We start from the raw sequence: 24098 nt of genomic DNA on the forward strand, positions 1-24098 counted from the left end.
CTCACTACTATTGTTTGGTGGTCTGTACATAACTCCCACTAGCGTTTTCTGCCCTTTGATATTCCGTAGCTCCACCCATACCGATTCCACATCATCCAAGCTAATATCCTTCCTTACAATTGCATTAATTTCCTCTGTAACCAGCAACGCCACCGCACCTCCTTTTCCTTTCTATCTATCCTTTCTAAATGCTGGATGTGAGTTCCCAGCCTTGGTCAGCCTGGAGCCAAGTCTCCGTAATGCCAATTACATCATACCCGTTAACTGCTGTCTGCACAGTTAATTCGTCCACCTTATTCCGAATACTCCTCGCATTGAGGCACACAGCCTTCAGGCTTGTCTTTTTAACACACTTTGACCCTTTAGAATTCTGCTGTAAAGTGGCCCTTTTTGTTTTTTGCCTTGGGTTTCTCTGCCTTCCACTTTTACTATGGTTGGCGAGTGAGTGGTGGGATCTGGAATGGTGTCATCCTGAGGAATGACCACACCTCCCATTTCCGTGGAGCCACTGACTCTCCGACGGGGCCTTAGCAACCGGAGCACGATGTCTCCCCACAACCTGCTGGCCTGCTTTGGCACCGTCACTTCCCCGTTGGACAGTGGGGAACACAGAGAGAGTATGGAATCAACATGGACTGCATCACTTGGCCAAGCTGAAGCAAAGCTTGCGCCTGTGATGTGCCCGAGTCTGCGGCGTGGTCAATGGCATGCACCACACACTTTGGAACTCCACTGTTGCTGCTGGATGCCACCAGCCTCTGTATGTGGGCAATGATGGCCTCGCTGGACTCACGACTCGCGGTGACAACCTGCGATGCAGCCTCCACAACAGTTGCAGTGAGCTTGTCGATGCTCACTGGGATCCGTCCCAATGCATCCTTAAGGTCACTGTGGTTTCACCAGGTCCAGTGCCACGGTCTTTGAGCAGACCGACTTTGCCGACTCACTCTCTGGAGAGCTGGCCTGCGAGATTCCACCCTGGCACTGCATTGCTGACTGCGACTGGGACCAGAAGCCTCCGACTCCTCAAACCCCGAGAGGTCAGCTTCGTCCCCAGATGAACTTAGCCCCGATGGGGCAACTGGTGGGCTGTGATGCTCCACTAGAGCAATCTCCTCCCCTCCCTCGTCGTCTCCACCATGTGACATGGAATCCTCCCTCGAGAGATGCTGTGCCTTTGGTTGGTCATCTGGAAGTAGAAAACAACAGAGGAGGGGGCAGTATGACATGAGGAAGGTGGCATTGCACATGTTCATTTGAAGGGCCACCGCAACTCCATAATATCTCTCAATGCAGTATCTTGAGTCGTGCATCCATTTACATACCCTCACTACCCGAAGGGGGTTTAGCATCATCCCCGGCAACTGCCCGAGCTTGGACTCTGATTAGGACCGAGACCCTCTTCTCCACATCCGTGAACAGGATTGGTTGAGGCAGACCCCTCGCCTGTCCGCAGCTGCTCCCTTCTATTATGGGAGTGTTTGGACTGCAAAGAGAAAAATAGGAAGGGTTCAGACAGAGTTTCTCTGCTGTTGTGGCACATATGCCAACCACAGTACAATAAGTGATACTGTGAGAATGTTATTGTTGCTTCCGTTCAATCTGTTTGGATGTTGCATGTGTTTCGTCAGTATTTGATCGCAGGTTTGAGGCATCTAACATGGGGACTGTAAGTGATCTTTCAGAAAGGCAATGCAGCAGTTGGAGTATATTGCGAGGGAAGATGTGAATGATAGAATTAATGTGCATGGATCATTAAAAGCCAATGGGTGCTGAAGTAAGCCTTCATCTTTCTTATACATTGTGATAGCCATCCCACATAGTGTTGAGAAGGACCATATGCATGACAAACTTCACATAGTAGCTCTGGAGAAATATCACCAGCGCTGCCTCCTCAAGATCCTGCAAATCCCCTGGGAGGATAGACGCACCAACATCAATGTTCTCGATCAGCCCAATATCCTCAGCATTGAAACACTGACTATACTCGACCAGCTCCGTTGGGTAGGCCACGTTGTCCGCATGCCCGACACAAGACTCCCAAAGCAAGTGCTCTACTCCGAACTCCTACATGGCAAGTGAGCTCCAGGTGGGCAAAGGAAACATTTCAAGGACACCCTCAAAGCCTCCTTTATAAAAGTGCAACATTCCCATCGGCATCTGGGAAACCCTGGCTCAAGACCGCCCTAATTGGAGGAAGAGCACCCAGGAGGGCGCTGAGCACTTCAAGTCTCGTCGCCGAGAGCAGGCAGAAAGTAAGTGCAGACAGCGGAAGGAGCTTGCAGCAAACCAGACTCCCCACCCACCTTTTCCTGGTCTGTGACGAATGACAGAATCATAGGCAGACAACGTCAACGCCCATCTCCTGAATGCGGAACGATGCATTGGTATTCATACCTTTGTTTTCCGAAAACAATGAAACGAGTGGCTTGTGATCCATTTCAAGTTCAAAACGAAGATCAAACAGGTACTGATGCATCTTTTTGACCCCATACACACAGGCCAAAGCTTCTTTTTCTACCATGCTGTAAGCTCTTTCTGCTTTTGACAAACTTCTCGAAGCAATAGTAACAGGTTGTAGCTTACCCGACTCATTTGCTTGTTGAAGTACACAGCCAACCCCATATGATGAAGTATCACAGGCCAATACAAGATGCTTACACGGATCATAGTGAACGAGCAGCTTGTTTGAACAGAGCAGATTCTTAGCTTTCTCAAAAGCTCTATTTTGTGATACACCCCAGACCCAGTTGTCGCCCTTTGAATCCCCCTAATCGTTTCTTATAAATTGGGCACCACAAATCTGCCCGCTTAGTTTTTATAATTCTGGGATCCATTGCGGTAATGGCGGCCATGGACAGCATGGCGGCATACCACTGCAAGGTACAGTGTGAACTGGTGCAGGAGGGTAACGGCAGCGAAGAGGGACATCATCAAGGTCCAGGTCAGTGATTGGAGCATGGGCAGACACAGCAGGAGAGGCGAGGTCGGGGCGAAGGGGCGAGGTGAGAGAATGTAGAGGGATGTGATCGGGGCCCAGGAGAGGCGCGAGGTCGGGGCCAAAAGAGGCGAGGGCCCAGGAGAAGCACGGGCCAGCCCACACTGCGATATGTGTGCGCACTGGGTCTCCAGTCGTCCTGGTTAATTTCCTTGACACTGGACCAAGACCTAGCTCTGTCAAGTCCGTGTGATGGCTGGTGTGCAATGGCCACCACATGTTAAAAAAATCCAGGCACAGTCATCTTCCACCCTACACAATGTAGTTCAGGACCTGGAATATTAGGTCCTTCATTGAAACACCTGTGAACTCAATCCTTTTTTGGCGTGGAAGCAAGTCATCCTCGTTTCGAGGGACTGCCTATGATGATGATGAATCAGCTCCGTATCAAATAGGACCTCCACTTGTTTGTTGGTGGGCAAGGTGGCCAGAGCATGGGGGAATTCAAGGGGTCCTGCACTGGCTGCCAGGCCTTCAATCCTGAGATTGGTCACCCTCAGAATAGAAAAACATAGAAAATAGATGCAGGAGTAGGCCATTCGGCCCTTCGAGCCTGCACCTGAGTTTCGAATCTTGCCTCGCTTCTGACTATTTTGACTGATTTTTGTTCGTCCTTTTTTGGGTTATCATTTTTTCCAGATCTCAAAGGGGATTTGTCGGACCTTCTATTATCTCGTCGATTCTCCCATTAGGGTGGGCATTGGTCATGTTGGGAACCTCTTTGATCCCTATTCCGGTCATCTCGGTATCCTCCCATGGCTCTCTGATAGTTTTCACCAGTGTAAAAGCTGTCCCCATAAGGATCCCACTGTCCTTTGCTTTCCCTTTGAGGTCTAGCCCCTTGTCTATCCTATCTTTCCGTGAGAGAGATCTTTCTCTTGCTGTGGACGAATTGGGGGCATAAACCTTCTGGAATATCCTCCTGGGGCCCTGAGTCACGAGTTTGTGTCCGGACGGGATGAGCTTGATATTTGGGTCTAGGCGGTCCTTCTCTCTGGGTATTAAAGGTACCGTCTCCTGTATTTTTATCCCTAATGTCTGGTCTCACCAAAGGTTTAGTTTGGGGTAGGCCTAAAATGTCATGATTTAATTGGATAATGCGTTCAACATTATCACATTTTTGTTGGTTATCTTGATAATGGTTTATCGCACCCTCAGAGGCCAGTTTGATGGCGGTATTTTGGTAATTGGTTGGCTCGGCAACCGTGGACAGTGTCCCTGTTATCCTGTGTGAGTACTTTTCCCAATCTGGAGGCAGTTACCAACCCTTTAATTTTGGCCGAATTGGTGAGTAGTTCCTTGATAGAACCCATTACATGCGGCAGGGCGTAAAGGTTTCCTGTGAGAACATAGATGTATATTTGAACCCAGTTGTTACACTGGTTTAATGGGGGAATTAAGTCTGAATTTACTATCACTTGTAGAAGTTGCCTTCGGTGCTGGGCATTCCAGCCTTGGCAACAGGTTTCCAACTGATCAACGTGATTTAGAATCCAGCAGGTTTTTTTCCTGGCTGGAGTTTCCAGGTGTACCACATCGAGTGTAGATCGAGCTATGGTTTATTTGACCTCGGGGCGCAATGTGTGGTTGCTGAGGTTGGCTTATTGGATCAGCAAGTCCTGTATTTCCAGCATTAGCATAAGCTTGAGCTAATGTCTGCATTGGTTTTAATGGATTCTAAGCTGTCTGCTGTCTTCTTACAGATTCTGATCATTTATTTTGTCATGAGCTTGCCACCTTAAGCGGAATCCATGGCCCCCAGGAACGTAAGCTGCTCCAGGTCCGACTATTTGGCCATGGTTTCCTCTGCCTTGTTGGGCGCCATTCATTAGGCCTCCCAATTGTGCGGGTGTGCACCTTATCATTAAGGACTTTTGTGGGTTTGGAGTATTAGTTTGATTATCCCATTGGATATTCTGTTTTCCCTGGTTCTGGGGATCAACATCGAATGTGCCATGGGTTCCAATGGCTCCATCGGCATCAAAGCCTTCTATTTCAAAGAGTATTACTTAGTCTTATGGAGGTATAGCGATAGGATTATTTCCTCTAACAAAGCAATCGTTTGCTTTGTTAGACTTGGAAAATTCCAACAGGGTTTGCCATTTCGTCAGGACCTAACCTCGATTAGGCTTTAATATGAATTTTATAAGAAATTTCTAAAACTCAATGTTATGTTGAGGGAGTTCTGATTTAAGTTCTACAAGGCCTGATCAGGGACTTGTCTTCTCTAGAGACTTAAATCTGGGTCCTAGTACCACTGTCAGTAAAACACTACTTCTATACTTAATAATCTAAAAGATGGATATAGATATAAATATAAGTATAGGGTTCTATTTCAACTCGATACACACACGTTGGACGCCAACTGAAAGGAAAAATGAACAATCCTAGCCCCCAAGTGTTCATTCTCCACTTAAGGTTGAGGTTGCTGAATCGTAAAGATGCTAACTGTGTTATGTTTAGAATAACTCCACAAGACTGTATATCTTAAGCTCAAACTGTTGTGACCTTGGTCTCTTTATTGTAACTCCAGAGTGAGGAAGCAGCATGGTAGACTGCCTTTTATACCTGCTTGTCCAGGGTGTGCAGGTGACCCTTGGGTCTCCCACAGGTGCGCTCCCTGGTGGCATGTCTTACATATTGGGGGTGAATGATGTTATGTATGTAAATATTACCAAAGTCTTATGCACAAATTATTTACAAGTTGAGGCGATCTGGGGCTCTGCGTTCCCGGGAAGAAGAAACCTGGATTTCTGGGCCTTTGATGCGGAAGACTATGAGAAATTATTTGAATATTTTTATTCAAAAATATATAGAGATTTATTGAAAGAATCGATATGCAATTTACAATTAGTGAGTCAGTCAATCGCAACATTAACAGTTCTAAAAAAGATGAAAAATAAAATCTTATTTCTAGTAGAGAATTTTACTTTTAAATCTAAACTTCATTACAGTATTACAGTTCTTAAAATTGTTTAAGCAGGATATCCATCAATTATCAAGGTAGCAGTTGCCTTCAATCCCCAAGAAGTAGGAGACCATAGAACAGACCCTTTGCCTTCTGCCTTGCTCTGTAGTCGAGAAACGCTTTTGCGCGTTAAAGCGAGTCTAACTCTCTCATTCGCGCTGTCAATATTTATACCCTTTTTTGTCCTGTTTCATAAGATTGCAAGTTAATCACCATTAGTTATCTTCTTGCTGAGCCTTTCATTCTTAGCTCTTGTATCAATACATAGTTATTGTGAGTTTACTATTTTATGTTCAAAGGCATATGTCATTTGTTTGTGCATTGGGCACTTGAAGTGTTTTCTTCATGTTGTGTCATTCTTACGAGGTTATCCAATAACTTTCCTATGATCGCAAGATTTTAGTCTTATTTATGCGAGGCACTTGACATTTTTCTAATTAGCTGAACTAACTGGTATGTTTGCATGTATTCATTGTTTGATTTGCCATCTGCAGTCAAGAGGGCAGCTGCCATTTGTTTTTGATGAACAATCCAGATTAGGCCATTCAAGGTGACTGCTTATTTCAACAATTATCCTGTATCAAGAAGTTAATAAAGTAACTTATTTAAGATCAGTCCTTGAAGGCTAGAATTCTTTAGGATTTCTAAATCCAGCTGGTCTTATTTTTAAAGAAGTGATAAGGTAGAATTTTTAAAGAAATTATAAGGTAGTGTCTTATTTTTAAAGAAGTTGTACGGAAGAATTCCTTCACAGCGGCACAGTGGTATACATTTGGGAGGGAGTGGCCCTGGGAGTCCTCAACATTGACTCTGGACACCATGAAGTCTCATGGCTTCAGGTCAAGCATGAGTAAGGAAACCACCTGCTGATTACCACCTACCGCCCTCCCTCAGCTGATGAATCTGTATTCCTCCATGTTGAACACCACTTGAAAGATGCACTGAGGGTAGCAAGGGCACAGATTGTACTCTGGGTGGGGGACTTCAATATCCATCACCAAGAGTGGCTTTGTAGCACCACCAGCGACCGAGCTGGCAGAGTCTGGGCCTGCGACAGGTGGTGAGAGAACCAACAGGAGGAAAACCTATTTAACCTCATTCTCATCAATCTACCTGTCATAGATGCATCTGTCCATGACAGCATTGTCATTGTGGAGACGAAGTCCCGTATTTACACTGAAGACACCCTCCATCGTGTTGTGTGGCACTACCACCGTGCCAAATGGGATAGATTCAGAACAGACCAATTTGTAACATCATGGCCCGGCATATCCCTCACTCCATCAAGCCAGGGACCCAACCCTGGTTCAATGAGGAATGTAGAAGAGCATGCCTGGAGCAGCACCAGGCATACCTAAAAACGTGGTGACAACCTGGGGAAGCTGCAACACAGGACTACATAGGTGCTAAACAACGGAAGCAGCATGCTATGAACAGAGCTAAGCGATCCCACAATTAATGGATCAGATCAAACCTCTGCAGTCCTGCCACATCCAGTCGTGAATGGTGGTAGACAATTAACTAATGGGAGGAGCAGGCTCCATGAATATCCCAATCCTCAATGATGGCGGAGCCCATCATGCAAGTGCAAAAGAAAAGGCTGAAGAGTTTGCAACCATCTTCAGCTAGAAGTGCTGAATAGATGATCCATATCGGCCTCCTCTTGAGGTCCCCACCATTGCAGAAGCCAGCCTTCAGCCAATTCGATTCACTTCACTTCACGTGATATCAGGAAGTGGCTGAGCGCAATGGATACAGCAAAGGCTACACAACATCCCGGCTGTTGCACTGAAGACTTGTGCTCCAGAACTAGCTGCGACTCTGGCCAAGCTGTTCCAGTACAGCTACAACACTGGCATTGACCTGATAATGTGGAAAACTGCCCAGTTATATCCTGTCCACAAAAAGCAGGACAAATCCAATCTGGCCAATACCTGCCCTGTCAGTCTACTCTCAATCATCAGCAAAGTGATGGAAGGTGTTGTCGACAGCACTTCGATACAAATAACCTGCTCATCAATGTCCAGTTTGCGTTCCACCAGGACTACCCGGCTCCAGACCTCATTACAACCTTGGTCCAAACATGAACAAACGAGCTGAATTCCAAAGGTGAGGTGAGAGTGACTGCTCTCAACATCAAGGCAGCATTTGACTAAGTGTGGCATCAAGGAGCCCTCGTAAAACTGAAGTCAATGGGAATCAGGAGGAAAACTCTCCACTAACTGAAATCATACCTAGCTGGAGTTATACCTAGCACAAAGGAAGATGATTGAGTTGGTTGGAGATCAATCATCACAGCCCCAGGACATCGCTGCAGGAGTTCCTCAGGGCAGTGTCCTAGGCCCAACCAACTTCAGCTGCTTCATGAATGACCTTCCATCCAGCATAAGGGATGTTCGGTAATGATTGCACTGTGTTCAGCTCCATTCACAACTCCTCAGAAAACGAAGCAGTCCATGCCCACATGCAGCAAGACCTGGATGATATTCAGACTTGGTCTACTAAGTGGCAGGTTACATTCGCGCCACGTAAGTGCCAGGCAATGACCATCTCCAACAGGCAAGAGTCTAACCACCTTCCCTTGATATTCAACAGCATTACCATCGCCGAATCCCCCACCATCAACATTCTAGGGATCTCCATTGACCAGTAACTTAACTGGACCAGCCACATAAACACTGTGGCAACAAGAGCGGATCAGAGACTGGGAATCTGTGGTGCATATCACATTTCCTGACTCCCCTAAGCCATTCACCATCTACAATGTACATGTCAGGAGTTTGATGGAATACTCTCCACTTGCCTGGATGTGTGCAGCTCCAACCAACACTTACAAAGCTTGACACCATCCAGGACAAAGCAGCCCCCTGATTGGCACCCCATTCACCACCTTAAACATCCACTCCCTCCATCACCGATGTACCGTGGCTGCAGTGAGCATCATCTTCATAAGATATTAAGGAGATAAGAACATAAGAAATAGGAGCAAGAGTAGGCCATTTGGCCCCTTGAGCCTGCTCTGCCATTCAATAAGATCATGGCTGATCTGATCTTGGCCTCAACTCTACTTCCTCGGTCGCACCTCATAACCCTTGACTCCCTTATCATTCAAAAATCTATCTATTTCCACCTTAAATATATTCAATGACCCAGCCTCCACAGCTTTCTGTGGTAGAGAATTCCAAAGATTCACAACCCTCTGAGAGAAGAAATTCCTCCTCATTTCCGTTTTAAATGGGTGACCCCTTTTTCTGAAACTATATCCCCTAGTTCTAGATTCCCCTACAATGGGAAACATCCTCTCTGCATCTACCCTGTCGAGACCCCTCAGAATCTTATACATTTCAATAAAATCATCTCTCATTCTTCTAAACTCCAATGAATATAGGCCCAACCTGCTCAACCTTTCTTCATAAGATAACCCCTTCATCTCAGGAATCAACCTCATGAACCTTCTCTGAACTGCCTCCAATGCAAGTATATCCCTCCTTAAATACGGAGATCAAAACTGTACACAGTACTCCAGGTGTGGCCTCACCAACAGTTGGAGAAAGACTTCCCTACTTTTATACTCTGGGATCGGTGCTGACTCCTCAACGATTTACAATCTATATGAATGACTTGGATGAAGGGACCGAGTGTAATGTAGCCAAGTTTGCCAAGATGGGTGGGAAAGCAAATTGTGAGGAGGACACCAAAAATCTGCAAAGGGATATAGACAGGCTAAGTGAGTGCACAAAAAATTGGCAGATGGAATATAAGGCCCAAGTTTCGGGCCGCGCCTAAAACGGCGCAGCCCGGACCCGGCGACCCGACCTCCGCTCCCGCCCCCGCCCCCCGGCGACCCGACCTCCGCTCCCCCCCCTGCCCCCCGGCGACCTGACCTCTGCTCCTCCCTCCCGACCTCCGCTCCCCCCCGCCGACCCGACCTCCGCTCCCCACCCCCGACCTCCGCTCCCCCCGGCGACCCGACCTCCGCGCCCCTCCCCTCGACCCGACCCGACCTCCGTTCTCCCCCGCCCCGGCGACCCGATTTGGTGGTTGATTGATTTATTGATGTATTTATCATTTATTATTGATGATGGCTCTTTATTTGTAAAACTGAAGTGTTTAATGTTTGTAAACTTCCCTTTAAACCGCGCCCCCCCACCCCCGCCATTCCCTATGCCTGATTTGTAACCTACGCCTGATTTTCTAAGTGTAGACCAGGTTTTTCTGAGCGTACAAAAATCTACACTTACTCCATTCTAAGTTAGTTTGGAATATGTTTTCACTGCCTAAACTTTCAAAATGGGCGTAAGTGACCGGACACGCCCCCTTTTGAAAAAAAAAATCTGTTCCAAGCTGGAACTGTTCTAACTGACTAGAATTGGAGCAAACTAAATGCCGAGAATTGCAATTTCTAAGATACTCCATTCGAAACCAGTTGCTCAAAAAAAACAGGAGCAACTCAGGGCGAAACTTGGCCCCATAATGTGGGAAAATATGAGGTTATCCGCTTTGGCAGAAATAACAGAAAAGCAAATTATAATTTAAAGGGAGAAAAATTGCAAAGTGCCGCAGTACAGAGGGACCTGGGGGTCCTTGTGCATGAAACACAAAAAGTTAGTATGCAGGTACAGCAAATAATCAAGAAGGCAAATGGAATGTTGGCCTTCATTGCAAGGGGGATAGAGTATAAAAGCAGAGAAGTCCTGCGACAACTGTACAGGGTATTGGTGAGGCCACCCCTGGAGTACTGCGTACAGTTTTGGTCTCCATATTTAAGGAAGGATATACTTGCATTGGAGGCTGTTCAGAGAAAGTTCACGAGGTTGATTCCAGAGATGAGGGGGTTGACTTATGAGGATAGGTTGAGCCTGTGCACATTAGATTTCAGAAGAATAAGAGGTGATCTTTTTGAAATTTATAAGATAATGAGGGGGCTCCACAAGGTGGATGCAGAGAGGATATTTCCACTGATAGAGGAAACTAAAACTCGGGGACATAGTATCAGAATGAGGGGCCGCCCATTTAAAACTGAGATGAGGAGGAATTTCTTCTCTCAGAGGGTTGTAAATTTTGGGAATTCTCTGCCCCAGAGAGCTGTGGAGGCTGGGTCATTGAATATATTTAAGGCGGAGATAGACAGATTTTTGAGCGATAAGGGAGTAAAGGGTTATGGGAAGAGGGCAGGGAAGTGGAGCTGAGTCAATGATCAGATCAGCCATGATATTATTGAATGGCGGAGCAGGCTCGAGGGGATGTATAGCCTACTCCTGCTCCTAATTCTTATGTTCTTATATTATAATCCATCCCCCCTTGCAATAAAGGCCAACATTCCATTTGCCTTCCTAATTTCTTGCTGTACCTGCATGCGAACTTTTTGTGTTTCATGTATAATGATCCCCTGATCCCTTTGCACTGCAGCATTTCATAATCTCTCCCCATTTAAATAATAATTTGCATTTTTATTTTTCCTACCAAAGTGGATAACCTCACATTTTCCCACATTTACTCGATCTGCCAATTTTTTGCCCACTCACTTAGTCTGTCTATATCCCTTTGCAGATTCTTTGCATCCTCCAAACAACTTGCTTTCCCACCTATCTTTGTGTCATCAGCAAATTTGGCTACATTACATTCTGTCCCTTCATCCAAGTCATCTAACAGATGCACTGCAGCAACACACCACAGTTTTTCCGGCAGCACCTCCCCAACCCGCGGAGGGGAACCTGCAGGTGATGGTGTTCCCAAGGGCAGCAGGCGCATGGGAACACCATCACCTGCAGTTTCCCCTCCAAATTACACACCATCCTGACTTGGAAATATGTTGCTGTTCCTTCATTGTCGTTGGATCAAAATCCTGGAACACTGTGGGAGTTCCTTCACCACACGGACTGCAGCAGTTCAAGAAGGCGGCTCACCACCATCTTCTCAAGGGCAATTAGGGATGGGTAGTAAATGCTGGGCTTGCCAGCGACTCCCACATCTCGGAACAAATTTTTAAAAATATGGCTCCGAACCGATAAAATAATGAATGTACCTGCTGTCTCCGGAGCTTCGAACTCTTCGGGAGTTGGGCCTGCTGGCATATACCTACATAAAGGCCCACAGATCCCAGGCATGCAGACGATTCGCAAGCGTCCCTGGAATCACGTGGGCCCAGTCAACCAATCAAAAAGGGAGATTCCTATAATGCTTATGGAGATTCCATTTATGTACGTAATCCCCATAATATATTAGAAAATCCCAAATAAATATTAATTCACACCACTTAACTAAAAATAACATTAATTAAAAGCCCCATTTAGCATTCAAAATAAAAATTTCTTTTTTTGAAAAAGAAATTGAAACATTTTAAAATGGGCCAAAATTTACCTAAACTAATGTTAAATGTATATGCATATTTTAAATCATTAATTTTTTTTAATTTTAACCTTTATGTTGGTAAAGGAAGGTCTTTTGCCTTTTGTGGTCATTAGTTGGGTAAATAGCCAAACTCTGTTCCAGCGAATGGTTCTGCAGCGGATGTGAAGGATCTGCCAATGGGAAACTTGACAGGTCGCAAGCTCCGGGTTTTTGCGCAGCACATACGGAAACCCAGAACTTGCCAGGCCATTCTGAGCACGTACGACGGTGTATGCACATGGTTCCGTAAAATCTGGGCCGTTACTTATCCCAGTATCTGAGTACTTGTAACTTTGCCTTAATCTCCCCCAGCAAACAATCCCCAGATCTAAATAAAGTAACAAATAGCCCATGGCATTGTCCATTTGCCTCCTTCTTTCAGCCCTTGATCACTGGTCTTCGAGCACTTAGCATTCAGCAAACTTTCCTAATGCAAATTTTGTGGGTTTGAAATTCATTTGGCCCGGAGCGCAAAATGGGCTGTATTGCATCGACCGCCCAATATTCAGTACCATTGCAGTGAGTGGAATTAAATATCAGGTATAACGAACAGACGGTCCGATACCGCCCATTTTCCTCCATAGCCCGAGACAAATTTCTACCCCCTGTCACTTTTAGTTTAGGGCTCTGTATCCAGCTTCATCCTTGCCATACTTTTCACAGTCCTTGGAAATTTCACCACCCAATTGTTCCCACCCATGCCCCATCCCCAATGGCCATGCTGTATACAGTTAAGGAAATGGTCCCTGAAACATTATGGTGGTTCCACTGAGGGAGACATATAATACTAACAGACTCGATAATATTTACAAGCTGTGGAAGATCAATGTGTAAATGTACAACTTAAAACAAGCTCCAGAAATCTACTGAATTAATAATTTTAATTTGTTGGTATTAAATCAGAATCAATTACTGAGGAGTTCATATTCTTTTACAGGTAGATTTCTGGAGGAACTGTATATTGTACAGTATATTTTAATTAAGCAGCTACCTTGAATGCATTTTTCCTTCTGTAGATTACATGAATAATCGGTTTTATTTTTAAATGTTATTGTTCACCAGGTAAATTCCTCGTACTTGGACCTGAACATCCTGTTGTAGCTATTGCAGGTGAAGATGTTGTATTGGATTGTCAGCTTGTGCCAGATATATCCGCCAGCAACATGGTGGTGCGATGGCTTAAATCAGGTCTTGAGTCACCAGTACACCTGTACAGAAACGGAGAAAGTGACACTGTTGCTCAACACAAGGATTACAAAGCCAGGACTGAACTGTTTAAAGCTGAACTGACCAAAGGAAATGTTTCTCTTAGAATAAAGAACACAAGAATATTTGATGAAGGGACATATACATGTTTAGTTGATGACAAAACTGATTATGAAGAAACTACAATTAGATTGAAAGTTCTAGGTTAGTAAATATCTACTTGCATGTTAATAACTTTGGAGAAGTAATGTTTATGTCTTTTTAAACCCGTTTCAATTGCAAATAGTTTTAAGATAGGTTTCTTTAGCAATTGATGTAATATTCCATATATGGGTTGAACCTCCTTTATCCGGCACTCTCGGGACCTGGCCTTGCCGGATGAGGGATTTTGCCAGATGAGGGGAGGTTATTGGCCTGGCGGGGAGTGGGGGGAGTGGGGGGGGTGGGGGAAAGAGGAGGTCGGCGGCCTGAGCAGGCCTAGCGGGCCCTGAAAAGTCGGCGAGGCCGTAGCGGGCCTGAAGTGTCGGCGGGCCCCGAAGTGTCGGCGCGGTCCGAGTGGGTCATAGAGTCGGCGCGGCACGAGCAGGCCCGAGGACATGGCCCGCCGGCCTGCCCCCCCCGGTGGGAGCGATGAGCGAAGGAGCGGCCGGACCGAGGACTGTGGCTGCAGGAGTTCCAGTCGGGTGACGAGGCGGAAGTAGCCGATAACCTCGGCATCGAGGGGAAAGATTATACTGGTGAGTACCCTGTACGCATTTTTTTTAATGTATGTTCTGAGACCGGGGACGGAAGGATTTTGACCGGCCGAGTTCTGTGCATGCGCCACCCGACGGCCAGGAATGATGTCGGACGAGGGAGTCTCGGATAAGAGGTGTTCAACCTGTGCTTGTTAATGTCTCACTCCCATACTCCCGGTAGTGAAGCTGCACTCAAAGGGGATGGGGGAGATGGGGCAATAACATGCTTGGCATTATGAAATTAGCCCGGTAGTAATAGCTGATTTTACATTGGTACATTTCATGAGGGATACTTTTTCAGCATTGGCTTGTTAAAGAAAAGTATTCAAAAGGACAGAAACTAAAGGATGTTCAAATTAAGGACAGTTGTTTATAATTGTTTGTTTAAGAATATATTGCTGGTAACATTCATTTTTAAATTTATGATTTAATACATTTCCTTAAAAGTAATTTAAGTCAACAAAGAGTAATATTGGATGGGCTGTAAAACCGGCATTCCACTCAATCCCATGAATTTCCGGCCTGTCAAGTTAGCTTAAAATTACCTCCACCACAAAACATCGTTCCTTGGAAACCGATTCCATGTTGTTTTCAGGCTGAACCAGGCTATTCACAACCTTGGTATCCTCGCCCATCTCTGCCCCTACGTCAGCCCAACTGCTGCTGGAACCCACATCCAGCTGGGTGGGACTGCACTTGCCTGGTTCCATTCTTAACTATCTAATGAAAGTGGATAAATCCCCAGGCCCAGATGAAATGTATCCAGGCTGTTAAGAGAAGCAAAAGAGGAAATAGCAAAGGCTCTGACCATCATTTTCCAGTGCTCTTTGGCTACAGGTGTGGTGCCAAAGGACTGCTAATGTTGTACCTTTCCTTCAATCACTGACTGTCCCACCTGTGACAGAGATTGTAATTCCTGTAATGGACTGTACAGTCACCTGAGAACTCACTTTTAGCGTGGAAGCAAGTCCTCCTCGATTTCGAGGGACTGTTTATGATGATTTGTTTAAAAAGGGAGAAAGGGATAGACCAAGAAATTACAGGCCAGTTAGCCTAACCTCAGCGGTGGGGAAGTTATTGGAAAAAGTCCTGAGGGACAGGATAAACCTTCATTTGGAAAGACATGGATTAATCAAGAACAGTCAGCATGGATTTGTTAAGGGAAGGTCGTGTCTGACTAACTTGATTGAATTTTTTGAGGAGGTAACCAGGAAGGTCAAGGAGGGCAAAGCATATAATGTAGTGTGTATGGACTTTAGCAAACCTTTTGATAAGATCCCACATGGCAGATTCATCACAAAAGTAAAAGCCCATGGGATCCAGGGCAAAGTGGCAAGTTGGATCCAAAATTGGCTCAGAGGCAGGAAGCAAAAGGGTAATGATTTATGGGTGGTTTTGTGACTGGCACGACACTGAAAAGTGTAGAGGACCAAAGGGACCTTGGAGTGCAGGCCGACAGATCCCTAAAGGTAGCAAGCCAGGTAGATACGGTGGTTAGAGAAGGCATATAGAATACTTGCCTTTATTAGTCAAGGCATGGAATACAAGAGCAAGGAGGTTATGCTTGAACTGTATAAAATACTGGTTAGGCCACAGCTGGAGTACTGTGTGCAGAATTGGTCACTGCATTACAGGAAAGATGTGATTGCACTGGAAAGGGTGCAGAGGAGATTTACAAGAATGTTGCCTGGACTGGAGAATTTTGGCTAGGAGGAAAGATTGGAGATGCTGGATCTTTTTACTTTGGAACAGAGGAGGCTGAGGGGAGACCTGATTGCGGTGTATAAAATTATGAGGGGCATAGATAGAATGGATAGGAAGGACCTGTTTCCCTTGGCAGAGGGGTCAACAACCAGGTGACATAGATTTAAAGTAATTGAGGGGAGGTTTAGAGGAGATATGAGGGGAAATTTCTTCAGTCCCCGCCACAAACTCCGTTCCCTAGACACTGACTCCATCCCTCTTCCCAACTCCTGTCCGAGGCTGAACCAGACTGTTCACAACCTTGGTGTCATGTTTGACCCTGAAATGAGCTTTTGACCATATATCCGCAGCATAACTAAAACCACCTATTTCCACCTCCATAACAATGCCCGTTTCCGCCTTTGCCTCAGCTCATCTGCTGCTGAAGCCCTCATCCATGCCGTTGTTACTTCTAGACTTGACTATTCCAAGCACTCCGGGCTGGCCTCCACATTCTACCCTACGTAAACTAGAAGTGATCCAAAACTCGCTGCCTGTGTCCTAACTCGCACCAAGTCCCGCTCACCCACCACCCCTGTGTTTCCTGATCTACATTGGCTCCTGGTTAAGCAACACCTTGATTTCAAAATTCTCATTCTTATTTTTAAATCCCTCCATGCCCTCGCCCCTCCCTATTTCTGTAATCTCCTCCAGCCCCAGAACCTCCAGAGATGTCTGCGCTCTCTAATTCTGCTCTCCTGAGTAATCCTGATTGTAATCGCTCAACCATTGGTGGCTGTGCCTTCTGATGCCTAGGCCCTAAGCTCTGGAACTCCCTCTCCGCCTCTCTACCTCTCTTTCCTGCTTCAAGATGCTCCTTAAAACATACTGCTTTGCCTGCACTAATTTCTACTTATGCGGCTCGGTGTCAAATTATCACATAATACTTCTGTGAAGCAAGCGCCTTGGGACGATTCAGTACGTTGAAGGTGCTATATAAATACAATTTGTTGTTATTACCTCCAGACTCGACTATTCCAGTGATCTCCTGGCTGGCCACCCATCTTACACTCTCCATAAACTTAAGCTCATCCAATACTCTGCTGCCCCTATTGTAACTCTCACCAGGTCTCACCTATTTAAAAAAGCAGAAAACTATAGACCAGTTAGCCTAACATCTGGGGTTGGGAAAATGTTGTCGTCCATTATTAAAAAAGCAGTAGCAGGACATTTGGAAAAACAAAATTCAGTCAGGCAGTCAGCATGGTTTTATGAAGGGGAAGTCTTGTTTGACAAATTTGCTGGAATTCTTTGAGGATGTAACGAACAGGTTGGATAAAGGGGAACCAGTGGATGTGGTGCATTTGAACTTCCAGAAGGCATTTGACAAGCTGCCACATAAAAGGTTACTGCACAAGATAAAAGTTCAAGGGGTTGGGGGTAATATATTAGCATGGATAGAGGATTGGCTAATTAACAGAAAATAGAGAGTCGGGATAAATGGTTCATTCTCTGGTTGGCAATCAGTAAACTAGTGGGGTGCCGTAGGGATTAGTGCTGGGAACCCAACTATTTACAATCTATATTAACGACTTGGAAGAAGGGACTAAGTGTAACGTAGCCAAGTTTGCTGACGATACAAAGATGGGAGAAAAAGCAATGTGTGAGGAAGACACACAAAATCTGCAAAAGGACATAGACAGGCTAAGTGAGTGGGCAAAAATTTGGCAGATGGAGTATAATGTTGGAAAGTGTGCGGTCATGCACATTAGCAGAAAAAATCTAAGAGCAAGACTAGAACTAGAGGGCATAATCTTAGAATAAGGATCCGCCCATTTAAAACTGAGATGAGGAGAAATTTCTTTTCTGCGTTGTAAATCTGGAATTCGCTGCCTCAGAGAGCTGTGGAGGCTGGGACATTGAATACATTTAAGACAGAAATAGACAGTTTCTGAAATGATAAGGGATAAGGGGTTATGGGGGGCGGGCAGGGAAGTGGATCTGAGTCCATGATCGGATCAGCGATGATCGTATTAAATAGCGGAGCAGGCTCGAGGGGCCGTATGGCCTACTCCCGCTCTTATTTCTTATGTTCTTATGAGTGTTTCCCCATTCTTGGCCAGCAGTGGGGTGGGGCCTTGGATGTTTGGACCGTAGGTGGCCTTGACTGCGATGAAGAATCCTCGCACATCATGGCTGTCGGCCAGCTGCTGTATCTCCTGTGCTTTCTCCATCCACCACCTGTTCTTTAGGTCCCTGTTTTTTGTTGAACCTCAACCTTGAGCCATCTGTAGTGCTGCTTTGCTGCTCCCGAGTTGGGTTGTTGTTTAAGGCTCAGAAATGCCCTGTGCTTGTGATCTATTAGCTCTTGGATCTCCTGATCATGCTCATCAAACCAGTCCTGGTATTTCTTGGTTGAGTGACCCCAAGTGTCTCTTCGCAGGCACTGGTTATGGAGGCCTGGAGGGCAGGCCAAGCGCTGTGTGCGTTCTGAGTCTCGAGGTCAGCAAGGCACGCCAGGTTAGCTGTGAGGTGCTGACTGTATAGGGCTCTCTTAGCTGGGTCCCGGCATTGACTTTTCTGTTACCCCCTCCACTTTGGGGCTATGTTGATGTCGATGATGGATCAGATTAGGCAGTGGTCCGTCCAGCAGTCGTTAGCTCCTGTCATGGAGTGGGTGATGCGCACATCCTTGCGATCTCTGGCTCGGACGATACAAAGATAGGTGGGAAAGCACGTTGTGTGGAGGATGCAAAGAATCTGCAAAGGGACATCGACAGGCTAATTGAGTGGGCAAAAATTTGGCAGATGGAGTTTAATGTGGGAAAATATGAGTTTATCCAATTTTGTAGGAAAAATAAAGCAAATTATTTAAATGGGGAGAGATGACAAAATGCTGCAGTGTAAAGGGATCTGGGGGTCCTTGTACATGAAACACAAAAGTTAGCATGCAGGTACAGCCGCTCTCCCTCACCTCCATCCCACTCAGTGACAATCCGCTGCGCGGTGCCCCTAACAGCTTTTTCTGTCGGTGCACCTGGTTTCTTATGTGTGCGTCATGGCAGCGTGGCGGCCCTTCAAGGGGAGGGCACACTGCCGTGGCCGCCATGTTTTGATTGGCTGTGACTTCCCGATCAGCCGGACAATTATTGCCCCGGGCAACCAACAGGCAGCCTGGTACCCCCTGTTGGGTGTCAAGCCGCTGTCCTGGCCGAAACCCTCTCTGGTAGCCGAGTGGCCGAAGCTAAAGAAACGCTGCTTCTCTCCCCTCACTTATAGGGTAGAGACTTGTTGACGCAAACGCACACTGATATCTCACCGCTCTGCCGCTGACTGACGGTGACGGAGACTCCATTCCGCCTCCCCCCACCCCCCCCACTTCTGCCCCTCACCAGCACTTACTGCCACACTTCCACTCCCATTATGACCAGCTTCCATCCGATCTGAAAAAAATGGAAAATTGGAGAAAATCGATCAGAAGCCCGCCTCATCGCAGCAGACGGTAAAAATATTAAAAAAGGTAGGTGCACCAGCTTTCTGGCGGGCCCGAATTTCAGCCTCGGGAAGTCCTGCTACAACTGTACAGGGCATTGGTGAGACCACACCTGGAGTACTGCGTACAGTTTTGGTCTCCGTATTTAAGGAGGGATATTCTTGCATTGGAGGCAGTTCAGAGAAGGTTCACGAGGTTGATTCCTGAGACGAGGGGGTTGACTTATGAAGATATGTTGAGTAGGTTGGGCCTATACTCAATGGAGTTTAGAAGAATGAGGTGTGATCTTATTGAAATGTATAAGATTCTGAGGGCTCTCGACAGGGTAGATGCAGAGAGGATGTTTCCCATCGGGGCATAGTTTCAGAATCAGGGGTTGCCCATTTAAATCGGAGATGAAGAGGAATTTCTTCTCTGAAGGTCGTGAATCTTTGGAATTCTCTACCCCAGACAGCAGTGGAGGCTGGGTCATTGAATATATTTAAGGTGGAGATAGAGAGATTTTTGAATGATAAAGGAGTCAAGGGTTATGGGGAGTAGGCAGGGAAGTGGAGCTGAGTCCATGATCAGATCAGCCATGATCTTATTGAGTGGGGGAGCAGGCTCGAGGGGTCAAATGACCTACTCCAGCGCCTATTTCTTATGTTCTTATGTAAAGTTGTTATATAGATACAAGTTGTTGTTCCTAACAGTTATTTCTCAATCTATTCTCTGATGGTTGCAGGTTTAGGATGCGAGCCCTGGATTCAGATGAAGGGATATCATAAAAATGGAATTCAGCTTGTGTGCAAATCCAGTGGATGGTACCCTGAACCGGAGATACGGTGGATTAGTGAGGATGGACATAACTTAACACAGGCTGAAACACAATACCACCAGGACTCTAAAGGCCTTGTAAATGTCCAGAGCCAGATTGGAATTACACGAGATTCAACAAAAAGGTTCAAGTGTCTTGTATGGAGTGAACTGTTGAAAACAGAACAAGAAGCAGTTATCGGGATATCAGGTTTGTAAATTATAATGTTTAATCAGTAAAGGGAAAGGTGATTTAAATTCTACCATAAATAAAACCATAAGCTTAACTGTCCCCAAGGGGCTCTTATATGCTAGTCCATGAGGTGTGAATACACTGTTACCATGCTTATCTCACACCCGTTTATGTCAACATCCCGCTTACCTTCTCTCTACACTTAAATAAAAAACTTACCATAATGCCGACATTGACAAACTCTGGCCACTTAAGTTGATAATTTTTTTAAGTTTCTAACAGCATTAAAGGCTTACGTCATTTACCGCTTATCTGGACGGACAAACTCCTTTACTCTCTTGATTGACTCCTGCAAATTTAATGCAACGAAGTTGACAAAATTTGAATGGTCCCCAAACAATGTTCCCCCTAATTTTTGGGGGATGTGCAGTCCCCTTCATCGGCTGCACGGCACATTCAAAATTTCGCGCAGCTTAGCAGGAACATTGTCCCCAAAATATTGACAGAAATGGATAGTACTGTATTGGAATTGATGATTGATTTACATGTACCTACAATAAATACTTACTTATGGAAGCAGTATGATTCTGGAATACTGCCAGAAATATGGCAGGGTGAGACTTCTGGCCAATAGTCTGCCCCAGTACTGACACTGCCTCTAATCCAAGGGAAAGGCGCATTTGCATAAAGGGCGAGGCCCCCTCCAAAGGGGTAGCAGCAATTTAGGAACTGATGCTGGAACATGTGAAAGGTTGAGCAAAAGATACTAACAGCAGAGATGAGTTAGTTGAGAGCAATACAATGTCCAGGATGTAAAGAATCAATAACACAATAAGAATATTACTCAGACAAGACACAATGCTTCCCCAAAAGATCTAAGAAAGACAACTGCAATGGTTTGGGCACGTTTCGTGAATGGAAGCAGCCAGAATACCTTCTGTGCCCTTAATGCAGAGATACATGGAACAAGAAGCCCATGAAGACCAAGGAAGTGCTGGATAGACAATGTCAAGCGTGACTTGTCACAGAATGGGATTCAAGTGACTGAATCGGCCAGGTAGTTAAGAACCAACAACAATGGAGTGAGTTAATTCGGCCTCATCGTCGCTGCTGAGCTGACCGACATCAATTTTATAGTAGTACCAATACTCATTTCACTGCAAAACCTTTCCTAATGGCAAACGCTACAAATAAATATACTAAGAATAAAACTGGATGAATCACCCAGCATCGACCTCAGCACCAGACATGACAAAGGCACAGCCAGCCAGTCAACGCTGCAAAGTCCTGATGATTAACATCTGGGGACTTGTGCCAAAAATTGGGAGAACTGTCCCACAGACTAGTCAAGCAAAAGCCTGATATAGTCATACTCAGAGAATTTTACCTTGCAACCAATGGCCCAGACTCCTCCATCACCAACCATCCCTGGTGTATGTCCTGTTCCACCGGCAGGACAGACCCACCAGAGGAAGTGGCATAGTGGTATACAGTCGGGTGGGGATGGCCCAGGGAGTCCTCAACATAGTCTCCGGACCCCATCAAGTCTCATGGCATCAGGTCATACCTGGGCAAGGAAACCTTCTGCTGATTACCACCTACTACACTCCCTCAGCTGATGAATCAGTACTCCTCCATGTTGGAGGAAACACTAAGGGTTGTAAGGGCACAGAGCTTACTCTGGGTGGGGTACATCAATGTCTATCAACACGAGTGGCTCAGTAGCACCACTACTGACTGAGCTGGCTGAGTCCTGAAGGACATAGCCGCCAGACTGGGCAGGTGCGGAGAGAACCAACTGGAGGGAAAAACCTACTTTACCTCATCCTCACTAATCTTCCTGTTGTAGATACATCTGTCCATGGCTGTATTGGTAGCAGTGACCACCACACAGTCCTTATGGAGCTGAAGTCCCATCTTCACACTGAGGACACCCTCTATTGTGTTGTGCTGCACTACCACCGTGCTAAATGGGATATATTCAGAACAGATCCAGCAGTTCAAAACTAGGCATCCATGAGGGGCTGTGGACCATCAGTAGCAGCAGAATTGTAACCTCATGGCCCGGCATCTCCCTCACTCTACCATTACCATCACGCCAGGGGAGCAACCCTGATTCAACGAGAGATATAGAAGAACATGCCAGGAGCAACACCAGGTGTACCTACAAATGAGTGCCAACCTGGGGAAGCTTCAACACAGGACTACATGCCTGCTTGGCATCAGAAGCAGCATGCTATAGATAGGGCTAAGCGATCCAACAATCAACGGATGAGATCAAAGCTCTACAGTCCTGCCACCTCCAGTCAACAACCAGCGGGAGGAGGAGGCTCCATGACTGTCCCCATCCTCAATGATAGCAGAGCCCAACACGTGAGTGCAAAAGAACAGGCTGAAGCGTTTGTAACCATCTTCAACCAGAAGTGCCAAGTGGATGATCCTCCTGAGCCCCCCAACTTCAGAGAAGCCGGTCTTCAGCCAATTCGATTCACTCCGTGTGATATCAAGAAATGGCTGAAAGCACTGGATTCAGCAAAAGCAATGGGTCCCGACAACATTCGGCTGTCATGCTGAAGACTTGTGCTGGCATCTACCTGACAATGTGGAAAACTGCCCAGGTATATCCTGTTCACAAAAAGCAAGACAAACCCAATCCGGCCAATTATCACTCCATCAGTCTACTCACAAAAGAGCTGATTTCCAGAGGTGGGGTGAGAGTGACTGCCCTTGACATCAAGGCAGTATTTGATTGAGTGTGACATCAAGGAGCCCTAGTAAAGTTGAAGTCCATGGAAATCAAGGGGAAAACTCTCCACTGGCTGGAGTCATACCTGGAAGAATGGAAGATAGTTGTAGTTGTTGGAGGTCAACCATCTCAGCCCCAGGACATCGCTGCAGGTCTTCCTCAGGGCAGTGTCCGACTCCCAACTGTCTTCAGCTGCTTCATCAATGACCTTCCCTCCATCTATAGGTCAGAAGTTGGGATGTTTGCTGATGACTGCAATGTTCGGTTCCATTCGCAACTCCTCAGATAAGGAAGCAGTCCGTGTCTTCGTGCAACAAGTCTTAGACGATATTCTCGGTTGGGCTGGTAAGTGGCAAGTAACAAGTCACAATGACCATCTCCAACAAGAAAGTCTAACCATCAGCGCCCCCCCCCGTTGACATTCAACAGCATTATCATCGCCGAATCCCCACCATCAACATTCTTGGGGATCACCATTAACCAGATTCTTAACTGAACCAGCCACGTAAATACTGTGGCTAAAAGAGCAGGTCAAAGGCTGGGTATTCTGCATTGGCATGCCGCCACACGCTGTTCCCTGCTGATGGTCTTGCAGGCCGGGACCACGCCGTGTGCTGTTGCAGGAGGGCGACGGCTGCGAAGCCAGGTCGCTGATTACAGTGCGGGTAGGAACAGCGGGGGGGGGCGGGGTGAAGGAGTGGCAAGAGTTTGTAGAAGGAAGTGACCGGGGTCCAGGGGAGGCCAGGTCTCAGGGGTAGCACAGTAATATGTGTGCGCACTAGGTCCGTGCAACAGAGCTGGTCTCCAGTCATCTTGGGTATTTCTTACCACTGGACCAAGACCTAGCTCTATCAAGCCTGTGTGGTGGCTGGTGTGCAACGGCTACCAC

At 46.3% G+C, this 24098-nt stretch overlaps 1 protein-coding gene across 1 annotated transcript in view; it reads left to right on the forward strand.

Moving 5' to 3' along the window:
- The window catches only part of LOC139229694 (butyrophilin subfamily 1 member A1-like), a 138895-nt gene that overhangs the window by 14229 nt on the left and 100568 nt on the right, over positions 1-24098 (forward strand). Inside the window, exons 2-3 of the mRNA XM_070861222.1 lie at positions 13419-13766; positions 20200-20481. Of these exons, the coding sequence (XP_070717323.1) occupies positions 13419-13766; positions 20200-20481 (630 nt within the window). The remainder of the gene's footprint in view (positions 1-13418; positions 13767-20199; positions 20482-24098) is intronic.

The sequence above is a fragment of the Pristiophorus japonicus genome, chromosome 19 (genome assembly GCF_044704955.1).
Source record: "Pristiophorus japonicus isolate sPriJap1 chromosome 19, sPriJap1.hap1, whole genome shotgun sequence".
NCBI lineage: Eukaryota > Metazoa > Chordata > Chondrichthyes > Pristiophoridae > Pristiophorus > Pristiophorus japonicus.